This window comes from Mercenaria mercenaria, chromosome 2 (genome assembly GCF_021730395.1).
Source record: "Mercenaria mercenaria strain notata chromosome 2, MADL_Memer_1, whole genome shotgun sequence".
Lineage (NCBI taxonomy): Eukaryota > Metazoa > Mollusca > Bivalvia > Venerida > Veneridae > Mercenaria > Mercenaria mercenaria.
Window position 1 is genome coordinate 45,998,581 of NC_069362.1, and position 22,676 is coordinate 46,021,256.

Genomic DNA, 22,676 nt, shown 5'->3' on the forward strand with positions numbered 1-22,676 from the left:
CAATGGAGTTTGCGATACCAATCTAAAAAAGTATGGAACTAAGTTATTTAAATCATTTCTCTTAAACTATTTAGATTCAACGTACCATTTATTTCGTTTCTCTCTGTAAATGCGACCTGGGACATACAATACACGGGACACTTAATTTTAGTTCAAGGACATAATTTGTTTCAATTCTGGCATTGTTTATACGTTATTTTGTCCCGGAATGAATAACAGTTTCATCAAGTAAAATAAAGTTGTTTTTTCTTCAGGACAGACGGGTACTGGAGTACTGGCATGCTAGTTCGAATGGCATTGTTTTACAGGCGGTGTGTTATTGGAGCATAAAACTGTATATCACTTTACTATGAATAACAACTTTAAACCATTTTGATGAGCCATCGTGCGCAAAAGTGTAAAATGTTTACCTTCAGTGGTTATAAGTTTTTTCTCTTGTGATAGCTACATTATAACCTGAAGCAGTTCCATGTCTAGTTATGTTATAATGGCAGTCAGTAAAAGTACAAATAGAATAACATTTGTATCAGTAAGTATATCAATATTAATAGCAACATTGTTCGTACTGCAGACTAAACTGAAAAGAAACTATTTTCTGCCTTTGACGATACAATTAAAGCGAAGTCAACTTTTTGATAGTTGATGTGTTGTTGGCGCTGGCTTGTCCGGTGCAGTAGTGGCGGAAAGATATGTTGCAACAACGAATAAATCCATACTTGTCGTGGAAAAACGCAGTCATGTTGGTGAAAATTGTTGACTAAATGATTATATTGATAAAGAAACTAAAATTCGTGTTTCTAAATATGGTGCGCATCTTTTTCATACAAAATACAAACATGTTTGGGAATATGTGCAACACTTCAGCGAATGGGTTCCGTACGAACATAAAGTTCTAGCTCTGGTTAAAGAAAAATATGTTCCAATCCCAGTTAATATTGATACTGTAAATTCATTATTTCAACTTGATATAAATTCAGTTAAGGAAATGAATTCATGGTTAAAAATGAACAGGTACATTATAATCGTACACCATTGAATTCAGAGGAAATGGCATTGTCTCGTGTAGGATTAAAACTGTACGAGCTTTTGTTTAAACCATATACTTTCAAGCAGTGGAATAAAACTCCTGCTGAATTAGGACCTTCGGTTTTGGCTCGTATTCCAGTAAGAAACAACAGTGACAATCGTTACTTTTCGGATAAATTCCAGGCATTGCCGAAGAATGGCTATACAGAACTCGTCAACAACATGTTAAATTCACCTCAGATAACTATACGATTAAATATTGACTATTTTGATATCCGAAAAAGCATTAAATGTGGAAAACATATTTTACTGGACCAATTGACAGATATTACGCAAAAGGGGTTGGCCGCGCTGGAATACCGATCATTATCATTTGAACGTAAAGTTATAAAAAAAGTTGACTATTTCCAACCAGCTAGTGTTGTGAACCATCCTAATCCCAAAGATAATTTTACTCGAATTGTTGAATACAAATGGTTTCCTAATCAGCAGCATCTATCAAACGACACTGTAATATTTATTGAACGTTCGACAGACGACGGCGAACCATATTATCCAGTTCCAAACAAAAGAAACCAAGATTTGTACAAACGCTACAAAGCATTCGCAAACAATAGTCTTTAGCATTACCATTTTAACAGTGATTTAAAGGTTATGTCTGTACACTATACTAACGACAATTTTAGTTGGCTGCAATTTGAAGTACGGGTATTCACATATATTTACATTTATCATATATTTTGTATAGACAAAAAAAAAAAAAAAACAACGTTTGTTTCATAAAAACAACCGTTGTTCAATAATATCAAGACTGGCTCTTTCTGCGAGGTCGCATGCGCGATCTGAAGTCATTTACACTTGTCGTTCGAAAAAAATCTTTCAAAATTGGACAAAAGCATAAATTTTCTAAAGGAACATTAAGTACAACCTATATTTTTTTCTGACGGTAAAAATGAAAAATGCATCGACACGAATATATGACATTTTCCTGAATATGATGATATTTTATATATAACTCAGAAATTGTATTTTCATTGGAAGGCGATTTAAATGATAGTTACATCTTATAAACAGAAAGCAAGTTGTAAGTTTTGATAAAGCTTCTTCTTCTCCAGCCACTTTCACCGGCGGAGTTTCCCAGGGTTCTATTTTAGATCCTTTACTCTTTTCATGCTATGTTAATTATATGATCCTCTGTATTGATTCTGATTGTAAGCTTGATTTATATGTTAATGACAGCACCTTACTTTTTCTCATCATAATCCAGATATTATTTCAAACAAATCCCAGAGTCTTAGTCAGATTGGCTTGTTGATAATAAGTTATCTCTACATCCAGGAATAAACAGAATGTGTGCTTTCTTCCTAAGAACAAATAAAAAAAATTACTAAACACTTCCAGGCTGAACACAGCATTGTATGTAATGGATATAGAATCTATGAAGCAAGTCAGATATATTGGTTTTAATATTGAAACTATTTTGTCTGGTGAAGCAATTGTTATATTGCCTCCAAAATAAATTCAAAAACTTAAAATCTTATACAGACAAAGTAAATGTCTATCATTGAATTGCAGAAAACTATTACTTTGTGCATTAATCAAGTTCCACTTTGACCATCCTTGTTCTTATTGGCATGAACGTTTAAGCCAATGTCTGAAAAAGAAACTGCAAACAGATTTAGTAAGAATATCATCAAGTTTTACTCCTTCGGACTTTTCAGGTTTGAACATGTTAGATATTGAAAACAGAGTAAAACTGCTATGACTAAATCATATGCATATGATTTTTACAACAAGTGCTGAGAATATATGAGAAAAACGTCAGAGTAATATAACACTAGATCAATTCAGTTTCAATAGTACATGAAGTGGAACTTTTTATTTCAATGGCTCTAAAATTAGAATAGAGTGCCAGATAGTGCTTCCTGTTTAATATTTTATTGAAATTGGAAAGGACAGCCATATAGGGGATAAGCTGTCATATCTTGGTCAGTTTTTCTTTTTTTTTTCTTTTTTTTTTTGTTTGGTTTAACGTCGCAACGTTTTGGTAATAAAACAATAAAAATGGTGTCAAAATGGAGGTAAGACTTTTGCCTTTAAACATCAGTATTTTTATGTTAATTAACTAATTTGCATATTCATGAATATCAATTTTAATGTTACAAAATGACAAAATCTTGTTAAGAAATAACATTTTCTAAGTTTCAAGTTAATTTAAATGTCCCAAACAGCTTTAATCTGGTCTGAAAGTCTCTCGGTGTTTTTTAATATATTATTTTGTTACTGTTATGGTATTTTTCTTTTACTCAAAACTTGATGTGCTCAGCTAATTTGCATAAAACGAACCAGCGTCACAAACAACGAATAAAATTCTGAGACCACTAAAACTGAATAAAATGATATAATTAATTGTTATCGATGAAATAACAATTTTTGTGTTGTCTATAATGTTCACAGACATAGAGTTAACACTTCATTGAAGGAAGAATAAAAATGTAACATACATTACACATGTAACGTTACCATTTCAACAACCTTGTTGTATTGCACCAATTATTTAGAAAATATTCCAGAAACATAATTAATGTTACTTATTTTGTACTATAATAATACAATATACTTCTTTACTTATCAGACAATGTGATTTTTCCGTAACACACTTTAAAATACGTTACCACTACAATTGCCTTTTTAAAAGATATTTAAGAAGGAATTGAAGCCCAAGTTGTCACATATTGATTTATTTATACTGTTAGAGATAAGTTTTAAGACAGTTTTCTTCTATTATTTCAGAAACTGCCTAAAACATATATTGCATCATCCATGTAACTATAATTCTAGATAGAATTTCAATTAAACATACAACAATATCCAACTGTGCGTTCATAATATTATGATCATACAGCTAATATTAGTAGTCTTCCTGTGAGTAAGAATCAAGTTTTATAAAAAGTTGTTTCTTTTTTTTTAATTTCAGAAATAGTAGCATCATAAGAGCATATACAAAACCAATTCTACCTCGATAGGACGAATCATAGGGTCTTGAGTCAGATATCTGGATGAGGTCTTTGTTCTCCATGACGATTTAATAAAGATATCGTGTCTGAAGTCAATAGACATACACATGTATAATACGGAGAATTTAGCACTTGCCTGTAGAGAACTGAGTAGGTTACCTGCTTTTTAGGTTACCTGCTCAACATTTCATGATTGAATTTCTTTTGCAAAGCGGTGCTAAACCAAAACTAACAAACAAAAGGAAATATGCAGGTATTTAAGCAAAAGCTTTAGATTTAAAACTTTTACCTGGTTGACAAAACTGTTTTAGTGATACCAAATCAAGATATAAGAAATATATAAAACTTTACAGATATGAAATAAAGAAGACTATTTTAGTCATTTTGAAACATTTACAAGAATGAAAGAATGTACAAACTATTTTTTTTTTAATTTTTAATTGTACAAACAAGGACTAAATTGTATTATGTGGTGGAATATTCCTGGATATACCGGAACGTTAGGAGAAACACTACTAAGAGAAACTTTGCATCAATCATAACAAATAACGTATGATTATCAATTAAGTTACGTACCAAAGGTTATGACAAAGGCATGACCTGTCTTTGTCAAAAGTTCAAACTGTAGCAAGAAACTCAAGAGCATGATAAAAATTGCTTCAGAATCAAAGTGTAATCAAATGTCATTCATAAAAAAAGTGATTTTTAAAGCCTCTTCATTCGTCACTTGCTTTCTGTTTTATAAATAATGTGTTATTAAGCAACATATTATTCATAATCGCTAACCAAAAATAGAGCAAATATGCTGTATTAGGTAACATTAAAGTGAAAATATCGTAAGTCACATCTTAATCAAGAGATGCAGAATGTGATTCTTGTAACACTGCTGCCTCAAATTGAGTGCAGTTCATATTTTCCAAACTTTTCATATGAATTTAGATTCAGATTTTATTATTATTATTATTATACCAGATTTATACAGCGCCCTTTTAATGATCAATTTCACGTTCAAAGACGCTTTATATAGTTCAAATGCAGCCACACAGGGCGCATAATTCATCCTCTACTAGTACAGAAATAGAGCGATCTGGCCAGAGGTACAGAATGAGACAAAGCCCCCACGACAGAGAGATCAGAAATCTGATACAGACTTGTCCGGCTAACTTAGCCTAGCTCGTTGCGAATAGACAGCCTGGTTCTTTAACGTGCCCAGTGTATAGCACTGATACACGCAAGGATTGCCTGGGTTCCTGACCAGTACACTTCTAGTTGGTGGGAAACACTGAAAAGCGTTTCTGAAAATTCCCGAGTAGCTGCCGGGGATCGAACCCCCGACCTCAGGATTGGAAGGCCTTTGTGCAAACAACTGAGCTATCCGTCCACCTTTTAACTATTTCATACAATTTTACTACAACAGAACATTGTTTAATACCCCAGTCACACTTACGGCGCGGATAGCTACGTCTAGCCACAGATAAAAACGTATTTATCCTATCGATCCGTACCTGAGCCGTACCTTAAAGTAGTAATCCGTATCGATCCGTATAGATCCGTACCAAACCGTATGGCGCAGGAACGGATCGATACGGATTACTATGTTTCTATCCGTGGCTAGACGTAGCTATCCGCGCCGTATGTGTGACTGTAGTATAAGCTAGTGCTAGGGGCGTGAGGGTAATTTCACATTTCACTACATCTCACAATCAAATCAAGTCAGTTGTTATTTTGCTTGGTTGTGTTGTTATAATTCCAAAGGATCATCTTAGAAATATTTGCTATCACAAAAATGTCTTTAAGTTAAATGTAATGATTGTAAAATGTCTCATTGTACTAAGTTTCAGTGTTGTTAGATTTTCTGGTCCTTTTTGATGATGTTTACTTAAACAGAACTCCTCTTAAGCCAGTCTAGGGGGCGTAAGGTGTGTTTCAGTGTTTCCAACTGAGTTTGCCACTTATTTGCTTGGTTTCGTTCCTTGCTTCTAAAGGATCTTAGTAAAGTCTATTGCAAAATGTTTTCACAACTCTGAATGCCGTTCAGAAGGCGCGTAGTATCTTCCTAGAAGTTTTGAATACATTATGTAATTGTTTTCTTAACAATTTTGGTTTTCAAACACTTAATATTGTTCACATTCTTGACAGCTTTTTGCAGTTTCATAATTTTACATCTAAAGATTACTTAAAGTACCTAAATATTTCATTTTGCTTTTTAGTTTTTGTTCAGTGCTGCTTTTCAGTAGTGAATATTTTATTAATTGGCCCATAAATATCTCAATACAATGCATGTTTTTCTGAAACTCAAAAACAAAATGCTTTTTTTCTCACGTAATAACTTCATAGATACACTTCACAATCACACAAAACAAGGTAAATATTCCATTAAAAAACATTTTCCATTAAAGGCAGCCCCAAAGTGTAACCCTATTATCAGTGTATGGTTGTTAGCAGGGATTTATACATAATTAATATAAACAGAATATATACATAAACTGATACATTCTCAATGTAAAATGTAATTATTGACAACAAGATTGAAACCATCAAATAAAAGAACAAAATAATGAAGAAACTGATATTAGTATCATTAATACATGTATTAATTTAAAATGAAAAAGGAATATTGAATGTGTAATGAATGTTTCAGATGATTTCTTGGTTGGCAACAGTAAAGAAAGAATGTTAGAATTAATACTTTAAAGTTTTAACTAATCAATGATATCATAATATTGATAACCATTATTCAAATTTCTTCCTACATATTTCTAAATACTGCAAAATACAGTGGTAAGGTATTTTAAAGCGCCATTTTGAAAACAAAATCTCATAGCTTGAGAATTATGGAACTACACTATTTTGTAAGAGTATTTAATAACTTGATAACTAAATATTCCTCTACTATTTGCAGAGAAAATAACGATAAAATAAAACAAGATTAATGGAATGGTAACGTAACATATGTAAAGTATTTAACAGACAAATTCCGCTTTCATATAAATATTTACACTATATGTTCATATGATATAACTCAAATAACACAAGTTTATTGATCACAGTTTATTTCATCATGTTGTTCAGTCTTAGTTATATCTTGTTTCCAGAGATGTCTGTGTTAGTATAGATTAATTTTATGCAAATTAGCTGAATACCTAATTTTAAAAAAAAATTTTACCTTCAGAGTAACAAAATATCATTCTAGAAAACACCGAGAGACATAAAGATCAGATCAAACTGCATGATCTGTGTTTTCTAAATAATTGATGTAATAAAACAAGGTTATTGAAATGGTAACGTAAGATGTGTGAAGTATGTTACATACTGATTCCTCCTTCAAAGATATGTTTAAACTGCATTTCCAAACAATATAGCTCACATAATTGTTATTTTATTGATAACAATTAATTATATCATTTTATAAAATTTTGGTCGTATCTTTTTTCCTGGGATGTTGGTTGTGGTAGTGGTTAATTTAATGCAAGTTAGCTAAACATACCTATTTTGAAGTAAAAAAAATACCATCAGTGTTACAAAATACTCTTCAAGTAAACACCGAGAGACTTTCAGAACAGATCAAAACTGTTTGGTACAATTAAATTGACTTTAAACTTAACATCCTCATTAATAGTCATGAATATGCAAATTAGATTCTAGATTAGAATTACAAGGTACGTGTTTACAATTCGCACTCTGTTATGACTTATATCTTAAATTATCAACACGCACAATCGGAATACATCATGGATACAATTTTTGTTTACCACATCTGCAATATTGGGTATCATTTCGTTTCAACTTTTAAAGGTTTTTGTTTGTAACATGAGCTAAATATTTCGACTTTTTCAGTAAAAGGTCCAATTGTAAATATTTCAGACTTGAAAAGTGTGTTCAATTATGCTGTTCCACATGTTACAGTGCAATATTACAGAAATGTGATGGAATGTGCGACCTTCCTCATACCCTTACCATCGGTTAAGACGCATAATAATGATGTAAACAAAAGAGGCATCGTGGCCCTTCGTCGCTTACCTGAAACTACCTGACACACTGAATCATGACAGGTTACAGCTGTGTTGAGTAAAAACACACCTTGTCAAGTGCCCCAATTTGAACAAATCTGAGAGGTCCTTACAATAATAATACCGACCAACTTTGATGAGGATCCGCCGGGAAAAGTCAATTATAGATATTTCTATTTTTCGTTAAATGTCCCCTTAATAAGGTTAACTGCCCCCCATTTGAATAAATCTAACAATTGACTCTACAAAAATGCTACAGACAAAGTTTGATGAAGATAAAGTCATTTAGAATATATCTACTTTTAGCCAGAAATAGGGCCAAGTACTCCTGCCTTTAAACAATTGAAAAAGGACTTTACAGTAATGCTAGAGATCAAGTTTGATGAAGATCTTCGAGTGGTTCTTGAGAAAAAGTCATTAATAGTTTTTTTCTACTTTTAGCTCTAACGGCACCGAAAGGGGACAAAGTGCCCCAGTTTGAACAAAACTTGGGAGAAAACCTAACAATGATGCTACAGACCAAGTTTGAGGAAGATCCAACAAACAGTTTATGGGAAGAAATCATGAAACAGTTATTTTGTTTCTATTTATAACTCAAGTGCCCCCATATAGGAAATAACAAGTGCCCCTATTTCTGTAAATCTGAGATAGGACCTTACAATCATTTAACAGAGCAAGTCTGGTGAATATCAGTCAAACCGTTGATGGCAAGAAGTGGGTTAAAGATTTTCTATTTTAGCTCTCTATATCAAAAGCTAACCCTGAGATTCAGAATGAGCCGAAAAAAGGGAAAAGGGACTAAACACGAGTAAAAAGAACAGTTTCAGACAGAAATAAGCTTGAGTTTTCACAGTTGTTTGGGTAAGCAATATATAGTATTTTTCCGGCCGAAGGGCGGTTTTGATTTCACCTTGACTTCTGTGATATCCTGTAAATATCTGGGTGAAGGTCATTTAACAGCTGATTAAAATTGACGTTTTGATTGGTGAATGAAAAATTCCACAGGTTTTCTCATGGAATAGATAATATTTTCTTAAGAGGTGTGCAAGTGCACTGAGCTGCATTGTTAGACAGTAAACTGCGACAGAGTTCAACTACAAACCTGCAACTGTAATTCGGAGTTATCTCCCGTAAACGATTTACAGTCAACTCGACCCATAGTCAACTCGTACCCCGTCAATTCTTCCCCATTTTGATCATTTTGTTTCCCTTGACGATTTCAAAAATGTCATTTCGTCCCTCACTTTTCGGCCTCTCCTTTCTAGTCTTATTTTAAAACTACATTTTGTTTTGCTTTATAGATACCCGATTGTATGTAAAAATGTAGAGTGCATGCACGTTTCATAGCTTAAAGTGTATATTTACTAATTCGGCCGTGTATGTTTTTTTAATAATACTTCTTGTTTGTAATTAAATATTTCAGCATGTGAAGAAACCCTCTAATGCAAAACTAACCCATAGGTCACAACAGAAGCATTTATGGAGATGGTAAATACGGTACTGACAAACAATGACTTTGAATTCAATAATAGCGAGCATGTCCAGATGGAAGGAGTGGCGGTAGGACCAAAGTTAGGTTGCAACTTCGCTTGTTGCTATATGCGAAAGCTGGACGAAAAGCTGATGGAGAATGAAAAAGTACCAATGTTTTACTAGCGTTACATTGATGACGAATTATGTTTTTGGCATCATAGGCTAAAAGAATTCTTAAAGTTTAGATTTTGCGAATCAGATACACCGGAACATCAGAGTGGAGTTAATGTGGCATACAAGAACAATAGAATTTCTGGACACGATTGTCAGAATTGAAAGAAATAATGAATTACAACAGACTTATAGTCGAAACCAACGGATAAACACTTGTATGTAAACACCAAATCGGACCACCCTCAGAATGTATAAAGGCAATTCCGTATAGATTATGGGTGAGATTGAAAAGGATTTGCACGAAGGAAGCAGATTTACGACAAATACAGACGAGAACTAAGAAGCCAACTGATGAGGAGAGGTTACAGCGGGAAGTTTATTGAGAATCAATTAAATAGAGTAGACAAGCTAGACAGGGCTAAATAATTAATACCACGGAAACGCAAAAAGGAGAAAACAAAGAGGGTACCTATAGTAGTGTCTTACTCTAGACATTTTCCGAACTAACACAATATTGTGCATAAACACATTCACACGTTGCACAAATCAGAACGAATGAAAAATGTTTTCACTGACACCTCAATAGTGGCGTACCGCAGGGATTCGAATATTTCTGACCTGTTGTTTCATGGAAAATCAAACAGGGTTATGAGAAAGTCCTAAAAGGGAGATATGAAACAAAGACATAACAGAAAGTGTGTGTCGTGTGACATGATAGACAAAAGGAGACACAACAATGACAAGACTGTAGCGGCGCGGACAAAGTGAAAGCAGACCTGCCAAGCGTGGAACCTGATATATGAGATAAACTGTATTCAGTGCGATAAAACTGTATATGTTGGTGAAACGTCAGGATCACTAAAAGAGAGATTACATGGGCATAAAGCAGATATACGACTGAAACGTAGAAAACCCATGGTAGAACATTTCAATATGCTTAATCATAACGTAGATGATGTCGGTGTTTCGGTATTAGAGTAAGTAGAACAGTAGATACATCCGACAAATTAAAGAATATGAGTGTATCCATAAATTGCAGACTTAACACGAAAGCAAAACTTGGGGTTCTTCGAAGAGAATCTTAATAAACTCAATCAATTTAAGGCTTAGATAACATTAATATTCCCGGAAGAAAACTGGTTTTAAGTAAACGTTTGGTATAAGTTTTGTTTGTATGTCAATCCACACCTTTAATGTGTATTTTAAAATGTATTTCTTTGATATATCACGTCCTTTATTCTGCATTTAATATACATTTATTAGGTTCAAATCATTTTGGTTTTAATTTCACAAAGTTCCGATGTTGATAAAAAAAATTTAATGATTTCCCTTTATACATAAATTTTACTCATTGTTTATAGTTTTTATTTTGTTTGATAACTAAAAAACTTTTTTCATACTAATTTAATGTTGTTCTTTTAGTAATTGCCTGATGGTTGAATGTAAAATTGTGTGGATGTTTGTTTGCTTTCGTCTATTTTTTTAAACGTATGTATATAATTGTTGTATATATACCTACATTATCCTTAGGTAAAAGTGTACTGATTAACTTTTTTTGGCCTTGTCCCGTGTATAACATGGGACTTTTTCGTGCAATTAATATGCTTCTTATTTTTCCCAATACTTTTTATTCATACTATGTACATTAATGCTAACAGTATCACTTTATTTAATAGACATTCCCTATGAATCATAAATGTGTTTCGATATTTAGCGAGACTTGACGGCGACGTTTAACAACGTTACGTCAGTTCTGGCTTTGTATTTCATTTGTTGTTGTATTGAGAAAAAGCCATGATGTAAAGAATTACTCGTGATTTTTCATTTTGATAAAGGCCTTAAGGCCGAAAAGTTACTAAAACAGTGTGAAAATTATAGATTATTTCAATAAGTACACGTACCGTCAGAATTTACAAGAGTATAGTTTTAAACAAATTTAGACGTACATATTCATGAGACACTATTTAAACCAATTTTACCATTTCAGCATATGAGCCGCGCCATGAGAAAACCAAGACCGTGGCTTTGCGGCCAGCATGGATCCAGACCAGCCTGCACATCCGCAATAGGCTTTGAAAGCGAACAGCTTGGATCCTGACCGGACTGCGCGGATGCGCAGGCTGGTCATGATCCATGCTGGTCGCAAAGCCACTATGTTGGTTTTCTCATGACTCGGCTCATATATACACATATCAAGGCAATTAGAATAATTAAACTGCCAGGTAGATAAGACAAACGCCAGTTTTAACATTTTTACTTTGATATCAATTGAATACAAAGAACTTGGTATTATTTTTCTTTTATTCCGGGATTCGAAGTAATACAATTTGTTTGATAACAACAAAACAAAACGGGAGCGTGTCCTAATCTTCAATGAAATAATTGTTAATTGTTCTGAATTAAAAGCTCACATGACTTATTGCAGTTTAGCATTCTAAGATAAGTAACTAAAAGCTAACTAAGTATTTCTTTAATTATATGGAAAACAGTTCACATAAGATGTTACAATTCATTTAAAAAGATGAAATAAACGCACTACAAAATTGTTTAAAAATGATTTGATCTATGGTTGCATGAATAACACATTACGCCGGGAAGCTTTTTACTAATTGTGTCAAGTTTAACCTAAATGAAATAAGATGGAACCGGATAAAAAAGGCATGTCATTAACAACTTAAATGTAAACATTTTCATCTCAAAAGTCAAACATGAATTAAAAGATCTATATGAAATATGCTCACTAATTATGCGTCTAAATACCAGACAGTAGCTAAAATATCACAGAAGGTTTATATATCACAAAATTAAGTTGCATATTAGTAATTATGAAGTTAGCATTAACAGCAATATCAGTAATAAAATACTCTTCAGATTGCTCATACCATCCTGTTGCAAGATGGCTTTAAACATATTATAGGTTGTTTTTATAAAACTAGCGTTGTTATTTGGGGATATTTCTGTCTATACAAAATATATAATAAATGGAAATATATGTGAATACCCGTACTTTAAATTGCAGCCAACTAAAATTATTGTTAGAATAGTGTACAGACATTACCTTCAAATCACTGTTAAAATGGTAATGCTAAAGACTATTGTTTACTGAATTATAGAATATTTCAAGTGCATTTTTAATTGCTTCATCCATATTGAAATATTTATAGTTTGCTAAGCGCCCAAGAAAATGAATATAGGAATCAGAGTTTGCAAATGCTTTGAAGCGTTTGTACAAATCTTGGTTTCTTTTGTTTGAAACTGGATAATATGGTTCGCCGTCGTCTGTCGAACGTTCAATGAATATTACAGTGTCATTTGACTGATGCTTTTGATTAGGAAATCATTTGTATTCAACAATTCGAGTAAAATTATCTTCAGGATTAGGATGGTTCACAACACTTGCTGGTTGGAAATAGTTAACATTTTTTATAACTCTACGTTCAAATGATAATGATCGATACTCCAGGGCGACCAAACCCTTTTTTGCGTAATATCTGTCAATTGGTCCAGTAAAATATGTTTTTCCACATTTGATGCTTCTTCGGACATCAAAATAGTCCATATTTAATCGTATAGTTATCTGAGGTGAATTTAACATGTTGTTGACGAGTTCTGTATAACCGTCTTTCGGCAATGCCTGGAATCTATCCGAAAAGTACCGATCGTCACTGTTGTTTCTAACTGGAATACGCGCCAAAACCGAAGGTCCTAATTCAGCAGGAGTTTTGTTCCACTGCTTGACAGTGTATGGTTTAAACAAAAGCTCGTACAATTTTAATCCTACACGAGACAATGCCATTTCCTCTGAATTCAATGGTGAACGATTATAATGTACCTGTTCATTTTTTAACCATGAATTCATCTCTTTAACTGATTTGATATTAAGATTAAATAATGAATTGACAGTATCAATATTTACTGGGATTGGAACATATTTTCCTTTAACCAGAGCTAGAACTTTATGTTCGTACGGAACCCATTCGCTGAAGTGTTGCACATATTCCCAAACATGTTTGTATTTTGTATGAAAAAGGTGCGCACCATATTTAGAAACACGAATTTTAGTTTCTTTATCAATAAAGTCATAATAATTTCCACCAACATGACTGCATTTTTCCAATACAAGTATAGATTTATTCGTTGTTGCAGCATATCTTTCCGCCACTACTGTCCCTGACAAGCCAGCTCCGACAATACATATATCAAAATGTTGATCTTGCTTTACATGTATCGTCAAAGGCAAAAAATAGTTCCTATTCAGTTCAATCTGAAGTACGAACAATGTTGCTAATAATATTGATACACCTACTGACACAAATGTTATTCTATTTGTACTTTTAATCACTGCCATAGAAATGGAACTGCTTCAAGTCATAATGTAGCAATCACAGCAGAAAAAAACTAATAACCACTGACAGGTACACATTTTACACTTTTGCATACGATTGCTCATCAAAATGGTTTAAAGTTATTATTCGTAGTAATGTGATATTCAATTTTATGCTCCAGTAAGATACTGCCATTCGAACTAGCATGCCAGTACTCCAGTACTCGTCTGCCCTAAAGAAAAAAAAGCTTTATTTTACTTGGAGAAATTATAAATGGTACGTTGAATGTAAACAGTTTAAGAGAAATGATTTAAACAACTTAGTCCATAACCTTTTTAATTGGTATCGCAAGCTCAATTGTACTGGATTGGTTGTACTGAAACACAAAGAGTTAACACTGAAGGCACTGGATTTTTTTATCTAGAACTCCATGTCTTACGAAGCTCATTCACTGAAGTGTGAAATATGAGCACCATCTCTTGAAACACGGAGTTTTATTTCATGATCCATATAATTTTAATTTTCACACAAAAATACGTTTATTTCCATACAAAGCCGAGTTATTGTTGTTAATCATTTTTTCTACTATCACAGTCAAACATATGCATATAAACATTATATTCTTCGTATTAATAAGAAGCGTTGTTCAATTAATAGCAACGTTATTTGACTAACGTAAGTGTTACATTTTACACTCTAATGACAATGTTTGAATTAGGGTATACGATTAAAGGACATCAACACAATTTTTAACTTAAAGCAGTAGATATATTTGCTGTAGACGATAGTTTCCGTTTGGGAATGTACAGGTTACTTCATGCACATTTCTTAAAAAAATCAGGAATTACACGATATTTGTACAGAATATTTATTCTCTTAAGTAAGCTTCGCAGATTCTGTTATAAGTACACGTAACGTCGAAATGAGCGTTTTAAACAAGTCATTTTCGAGAAAAAGTAGAATAATATCCTATGTTCAGACGTACGAACATTACATACATCGTTTTGATGAATTAATCGACTAACTATAAGAGATAAATATTCTTGGAAAATCTTAGCTGATGGTTTCGTAAAGTAAAGTAACGAAAATGAGTTTAAAATGCAACGAATGGGTGTCCAAAGTATAAAATATGGGGTAAAATAGTCGATCAATTAAATAGCAATACAAAAGTCCGAAAATTCAAACTTAATAATGTGCAAAAAAATAAAAGGGACTAAATTGTGCAAGTTAAGTTTCTGTAAGGCGTTATCTTTATAAGATTCCGTATCTGAATGTAAAACATATCTGGTAATAGATAAGCATTTGAGTGGAAGTATGCAAACCTCACGGCAAATGAATGAGAAAATTTTATCTTCTCAAATGAGTCTACAAAATATTGTTTCATGTGCCGAATAATAAGTAGAATGACATATTTTGAGGCTTATACAAGAAAAGCACTTTTCAACAATAAGCATAGTGAAAAAAACAGTGTAAAGCCCACGGTCTATGGTGCCATGGTGGTTTACTGTTGTTAGGTTATTTGTATTACCAGCAGGAAAACAGCTGTATCAGACTGTTATAGAAACAGTATTCTTGATAAAGAATAAAAGCCGCCTTACAGTGGAATTCCTGTTTGGTAAAGTGACACATTCGAGGCTCGGGAAGGATCCCTTATAGACTATTTTATGCACAGAATGGGGTCCCGCACCCCACTCCTTATATCGCTCATAAAAGAATGGCCAGGAAACGCTCTTGATATATATCTTATAGAAAATCCCAGGGGCATGACTGACAATGGCTTAAAGAAGAACCGGTACAGAAGACATTGGGTGCACTGCAACACCGAATTCATAACGCATGGTCTAGGGTACCATTTCAGCATTTTCAAATTCTGTTACATTCTATGGTACACTGCATTGAAAATGTCATAAAATGTAAAGGTGGTCGATCTTAATGTGGAAAATGTTGCAAATCTTTTTTGAAAATATATAAGCTATCAAACTTTGTGTACGAACTTTAGTAACAAACTGTAAATTTGCCTTTGCGTGATCGGGCGTCCGTCTGTATGCATTCTACATATCACCAAAAAAGTTGAACAACCGTCATGAAAATGTTTGATATATGTCCATCGTCTGTCTTCGTCCGTCGTTGAAAATTGTGTTGTTAACAGTCTAGAGGTCACAATATAATGAATGAAATATAATCAGAATACTATCGACCATTGACTGGGTTGGGCATCATGCCACGTGTCTGCGGCGTGATATCTTTTGCACATCTTCAGATAATAGATTATCATTGAAAAAATTAATACCAATAAATAAAAATTCCTTCTTTCTGTAATTGATGGCCGTTCTTACTGTGTGACAATTATATACTGATACAAGCGTATAGAAGTTCAGAAACATATTAAATTTAGGTATCTGAATCCTTAAAAAGCATCGGGGATGTAGAAAATAGAAATGTAAATTCCAGCAGACTTTTCTTAGATGGTCTTTTAAAATAGCTACAGATGAATACACAATTCTCATTTTTTGTCAAAAAAATGCAACTTTGTGAAAATGGAAAACTGAGCGCGACAATGATAGCACAATGCTACTTATCAAGAAGTATTTAGTTACTTACACTAACAGGTATATAAACACTATACAGGCCTTTTTTTTTTTTTTTTTTTGAAAGGTACATATTTTCCAATTCTGTTGATGTTGATTTCTTTCTTACAAATTAAATATCATTTTATAATCATGAACATGTGAAATATCAAATTCATACGAAAAAGGCAAGCTTGAACGAAAAAAAAAATGTATAATGCAAAGTCAAAAATTAATTGACAAAATGTGATTGAACTGCGGGCGTAATTAGTCTCGAACGATTTTGAAAATATAATGGCTATATTTTACTCTATACTTATTCTTAAATATAAAATATAAAAAGAAAATGTAAATTATTCAATTTTCGCCATGATGTAGCAGATAACAGTCAATGTAGGACTAGTGTTAGAGATCGGAAGATAATGCTTAATAGAGTTCTAACGGTCCGGTATGACATTATGACACCGACGCAGAGTAACATGATATATTATTATTTGATGATCAATTCACCATAGAATATTTTCTTTCTATATAATTGGTGGTCTCATATTTTTCAATGGCTTAATAGCTTGGATCTTTTGTAGGTGAACTAAAAAGAAACTAATTTTCTTGTGTTATATGTCAGAGGACCTTAATTATTAAAACAAAATTTCAGTGTTATCCTTGTCATTGAGGTATGCCAACACTTATTCTATGGGGTTTCTTTTAATTGACATGGTTCAACAGTACAATATCTACCCAATAATGATTTAAAATCTTTGTATAAAAAAAAACAGAAATTGACGTGTTAATAACCTCATATCTTAATGTATTTTAAGACTCGGACATTGAAACGTATTCTTTATATCTGATAATTTGCTATAACTATAAAGAAAAAGTTTCTCGTTTAGCGCGAGATTCCCTGGGAATGGATCGAACAGCTTATTTCCAGCCGAGACCACGGCAGGAATTATATTCTAGTCTAGGCCAATACTTCTGGAAACAGTACCAATGTAAGTATATCACCCATCACTGTACTTAAGTTTATTTATAGTCGCCACCGGTAATCCATATGCGCGACTCCTCCAGAAGATTTGTTGTTTTTTTGTTTTTTTTTTTTTGTTTTTTATTTGTTGTTGTTGTTGTTTATTTTATTTTATTTATTTATTTATTCTTTTTTATTTAGTTCGATTTTGCTTGGTAACGTATGTTACATGAGTAAAACAGACCTCAAATAAAGTATTTATCAAACTGAAAACGTTGAAAAATGTATAATATGCGCTAAACATTGTAGGCCTACAGAAACACTTGTGATGCAGAACATTTGACGTCCTCCCTTCCCCTCCCCCAACTTCTACGCACCTGTATAATCTTTGTTTACCCCGACACAGACACTAATCATACAACAGAAGACTTTTGTATTGAAAGTGAGAGGATAATGCAAGATACACTCCCATCCCAAGGTTCCACTGGTTCTTTACCGTATCAGGTATATTTCACCCTTACCCGGGACCCTTATCAAAATGTTAGTAATTTTAAGGAGACCTCGTACTCACGACCCGAATAATTAAACTAGATGTTTGAAGTGACAGAAATTGACACTGTCGCTAAAAGCTACTTTACTTAGAATGTCTTTAAAATAAAAAGAATCAGGTTATTCTCTTAGCTCTATCGGAAAATCGAGTACTAAACTTTTGTGGTTTTAAAATCGATTCCTTCATTGGGATGCTGTCGTAAGAAATTCTACCACATTCGACATTATTCACCACTTTACAACAGTAAAGTCTCGCCAAAATGACAAAAACTGCTCGTAAAAGATTACCGTTCTGTGATACCAGTGACGTACAGCAGCCTTAAATGAAATTATTTAATAATGTTAATTATCAATAAAATAATATTTATAACTTGTTTAGTGATATTGAATAGATTTGACAAGCTTAATGTTAAGCGCATATATGTTTTGAGATAACCCCCAATTATTTCCGAAGTACAAACTCGTTTAAACTTGTCTTTTTTTTTTCAATTGAATGAACTGACCTGGATTGTTCGTGATACGGAATACACTAGGATTAAAAATGTAAAAAAATATTGATTAAAATATGATATCTGTGTATGCTGAAATTTCAAATATTATAAAGTGGGCGCTATTTCGAGAGACGTTGACATTCTTGTGAAAAAAAAAAACATATATCATGATCTGACACAATTCTGTAAATAGCGCACACAAAACTAGACTCAGTCATAAACAGTTTTAGCGTTAAAAATTCCGTTCGATAATAGAACAAACAACAAAAGAGTGGTTGTACATAATAAAATAGATATTATAACAGGACTTAGATCTGAGATTTTGCATTCGGCTCTCGTGCAGTTTGCCAGGCCAGATTGCACGAGGCGAGCAAGGAACCTAGCAAATTTCCACTCAAGCTGAATACAGCGTCCGAGATCAAGTTACTATCATATCAAACGTACAGTTCGTTTTTGTAAACATCGTGTTTGTAAACATTAAAGATTACGTTTTGTAACCTTAACTCCGGCTTCCATAATTCAAAGTTTCTAGTATAAGAAAAACGTGAGCTCAAGCTAAAACAAAACATAATTAAAAAGTATAAAGATAATTTTGTAAGTAGAGAAAGTTTAGTTTGAAAAAGTGTAAATAATGCATGACCTAGTAAACGAACTGTATATCAAGTACGTACTCGTCCGAGTTGATCAAGATCGCAGTAAACTTGTTATTGCCGTGGGGGCCTTAGTTCGATTCCGACCCCAACATAGTGTTGTTGTTTCTTTGTTGTTGTTGTTGTTTGTTTTTTTTTTTGCTTTTTTTTTTTTTTTGGGGGGGGGGGTTGGGGGGGGGGGGGGGGGGGTTGTTTGTTTTTTTTTTTGTTGTTTTTTTTTTTGGGGGGGGGGGGGGGGTTGGGGGGTTTTGTTTTGTTTTTTTCTTTTATCTTTTTGTTGTTTTTTTTTTTTTCTTTTGTTTGTTTGTTGTTTTTTCTTTCTTTTGTGTATATTTGTTTTGTTAGTTTATTTTTTGTTTGTTTTTTTTTTTTTGTTTTTGTTTTTTTTTAATGTTTTTTTTTCTTCATTCAGCATTTTAAGACAGCATTTAAACAATAACTCGTTAATTAATGTTCACAATATAACCAAACTTGTATTTTAAAGAAAGATCATTTTAGCCGAAATCTGGAGGTCAAACAATGCCTTCAACAGTTGTGTATCTGTTGATTGTTAAGTATCTTGATTGTTAAGTATTCAACACTTCAAGTTTATTTGAGGCATGCTGAAGAGAGAAAATAAAATATTAAATAAATACGAAATGTTTACATGACACTGGCCAGTTTTAAATATGCTTTTATTTTGCTTTATTAAATGAAGGATATAATGCATAATGATAATATTATATATTTTGATTGTTGTACATAAGTTTTCTAAAATACTCCTGGAAAACGGTGCTAAACTCAAACAAATTTATTTACTGAGAAATAAAAAAAATATGTTAATATGAATTTAGTAATATATTAAACTTAGGAGTGTTTGACTGTTGTAACATCTCAATTGTTTTGCACTATTTGCACGATGCGTTGCATTTATATGTAATACTGTTATTTACTTGATATTCATTATTATATTGTCATCAATATAGCGTTTTATTTTATGGAAAGCCACAACTGTCTTAGGCCGAGATATTTCTTGTTATCATGTCTGACCGTGATGTTAACTTAAAAACATCGACTTATCATTTTATTATGTTCAAAAGCTATGTAATCATGTTAACGTGTGATCTTGTCTACAGAGCGTGTTATCATGTTGAGAACTTATGTTATATTGTTAAGGTACCGTGTGATTTTGTCTACCGAGCGTGCTTTTATGTTAAGACGCTACGTCACCTTGTTAAAATGTCACGTGATCTTGTCTATCGAGCATGTTGTTATATCAAAAAGCTATGTAATCTTGTCAAATTGTGGTGTTAACTTGTCGATACAGTGTCTTGTATTAAAATGATATGTCATCATGTCAAGTTGTGATGTTAACTTGTCCAAATAGCGTCTTACATAATGTACTATGTTATCACATCAAAGTACCATGTAATCTTGTATATAAACCGTGTTAGTTTGCTAAAATGTTATGATATCTTGTCAAAGTGTATAGTTAAGTGTCGAAACAGTATTTTATTATGTTATTATGCTATGTTATCATATCAAAGTGTTATTTAAACTAGTCCATAAAGTGTCATATGTTCACAAGCCGTGTTATCATGTCAAAATGTGGTGTTAACTTGTCAAAACAGTGTCTTACTGTGTCAAAAAGCTATGTTTTCATGTTTTAGTATCATTTGATCTTGTCCAGCTTTTAAACATAACAGCACGCTCTGTAAACAAGATCATACTATACTTTAACATAATACAGCTTTTTGATATAATAAGAGACTATCTGGACAAGTAAACACCACACGCTGACATTATAACATGGCTTGTTAAAGCGGCATTCCTCCAGATCGGTCAATAGAAAGAAAATATTTTTTAGATATCTTGAAATAAATGCAATATTTCTTAAGAAGGCTTTAAAACTTAATTACTGACAAATTTTATGTAACGGACACACATTAGAATTTGCTGTTTTTACTGCTTTTTACGATGAAAATCGAAAAGCGTTTGTCACGCTTTTACTCCAGGTAAACTGTCTCGATTATAGATATCTATATTTTGAAGTCATTATTCACTACTTCAGCTATAGCGCTATTGCTTACGACGACGAGAAAATGTCTTTATTGCCGCAGCGGTCCAGGGTTCGATTCCCGACGCGATAATCTTTTTTCTTGATTTGGAACTTTTAAAATATTTTAGAAAAAAAAATCATATTCTAATGTTCATAATATGACCAAACTTCAATTTGAAAGAAAGATTACTTTTTAGCCAAATCTGTAGGCATGCTGCTTTAACATGAAAAGTCACCATTTGACAAGTGAACTCCTCACACTGAGAAAATAGCATAGCTAGTCAACATAATATAATAAGATACTGCAAATAAACAAATAAACACATTTAAATAGCGTTCTAACATAAAAAGGCACAGTCTTAGCAAGTAAACACCACACCCTGACTTGATAACATGGAATGTCTTGACATTAGACAGTTGTGGCGCTCCATACTCTATCAACTGTCGTATGATGTGTGAACATCTTAGTTAAAGACGTCCCTAGACGATCGATTATATATTTATTCTTTCGAATCGTACGTTCAAATAAAATCAACGCTAAATTCATCAGTTGTAAAGCTGCTGTTGTTACTATTGTCTCTTATTTGGATATAGCAAGCTCCTATCCCCGAAACACTAAACTTGCTGTCCTCAACGCTCTTTAACTTATGAAAACCCGTCAAGTAATAAGGAAAATATAAGCGAAATGTTACCCGAATCGGGACATTTTCTCCATGTCTACGTATCAAAAGTAACGCGGGTTGGCCACCCTGAGTGCAGCAAATTAGATGAGAACAGAGTTTACATGGGTTTTTATTTACCATCCAATAATGGTGGACGCTTTTTGCGAACGTAATAGTGAACATTTTAACCTATATTTATATCTGATGGGCTGAGGATTAGAGAGAAAATTAGAGAAGAAAAAAGGGGAAATACGTACATGAAAACCTTTACACATTACAACATTTGTCACGTTACCTACATTTATACACTTTTAAAAAGCAGACACATCAAACAGATAAATATGTCTTTTCAATGGCTGTTTTTAGAGGATAGTGTAAACTGGTTTAAATTTACATAAGTGCACTTACTTGCTTTAAACGCATTTTCATATCCTTTGACAGATTGGCGCGGTCGAGAGGCATTAGTAGTAATCGCTGACCTGAATGCAAAATCTAGGTCAGACATTGCTGTTGTTTTTTCCATAGGCGTACATTGTAAGAAATGACTCTGTAGGACCCGCTCAAAACTTCTGTTGACACATGAGGTACCATTTCCCCTGTCAAATAGCCTTCCAGATACAAATTAATAAAAAAAAATCATATGAGCATATCCAATCATTGTTTTTTCTGTTTCCATTCAAAGACAACCACTCTCAATTGTGCATGGAATTCCTACTAGCACATAATTTGT

General features: G+C 32.9%; 2 protein-coding genes across 2 annotated transcripts; one reads left to right on the plus strand and one right to left on the minus strand.

Annotated features, from left to right (window-relative positions):
• The first annotated feature begins 224 nt into the window (after positions 1-224).
• LOC123562721 (UDP-galactopyranose mutase-like) lies at positions 225-1,989 on the plus strand. Its single transcript, XM_045355326.2, has one exon. It carries the CDS (start codon positions 994-996, stop codon positions 1,648-1,650), a length of 657 nt encoding a protein of 218 aa, XP_045211261.1. The 5' UTR covers positions 225-993; the 3' UTR covers positions 1,651-1,989.
• A 10,259-nt stretch (positions 1,990-12,248) lies between these two features.
• On the minus strand, positions 12,249-14,249 carry LOC123562173 (UDP-galactopyranose mutase-like). The gene has a single exon (XM_045354823.2). It carries the CDS (start codon positions 14,046-14,048, stop codon positions 13,038-13,040), a length of 1,011 nt encoding a protein of 336 aa, XP_045210758.2. The 5' UTR covers positions 14,049-14,249; the 3' UTR covers positions 12,249-13,037.
• Positions 14,250-22,676: the final 8,427 nt, after the last annotated feature.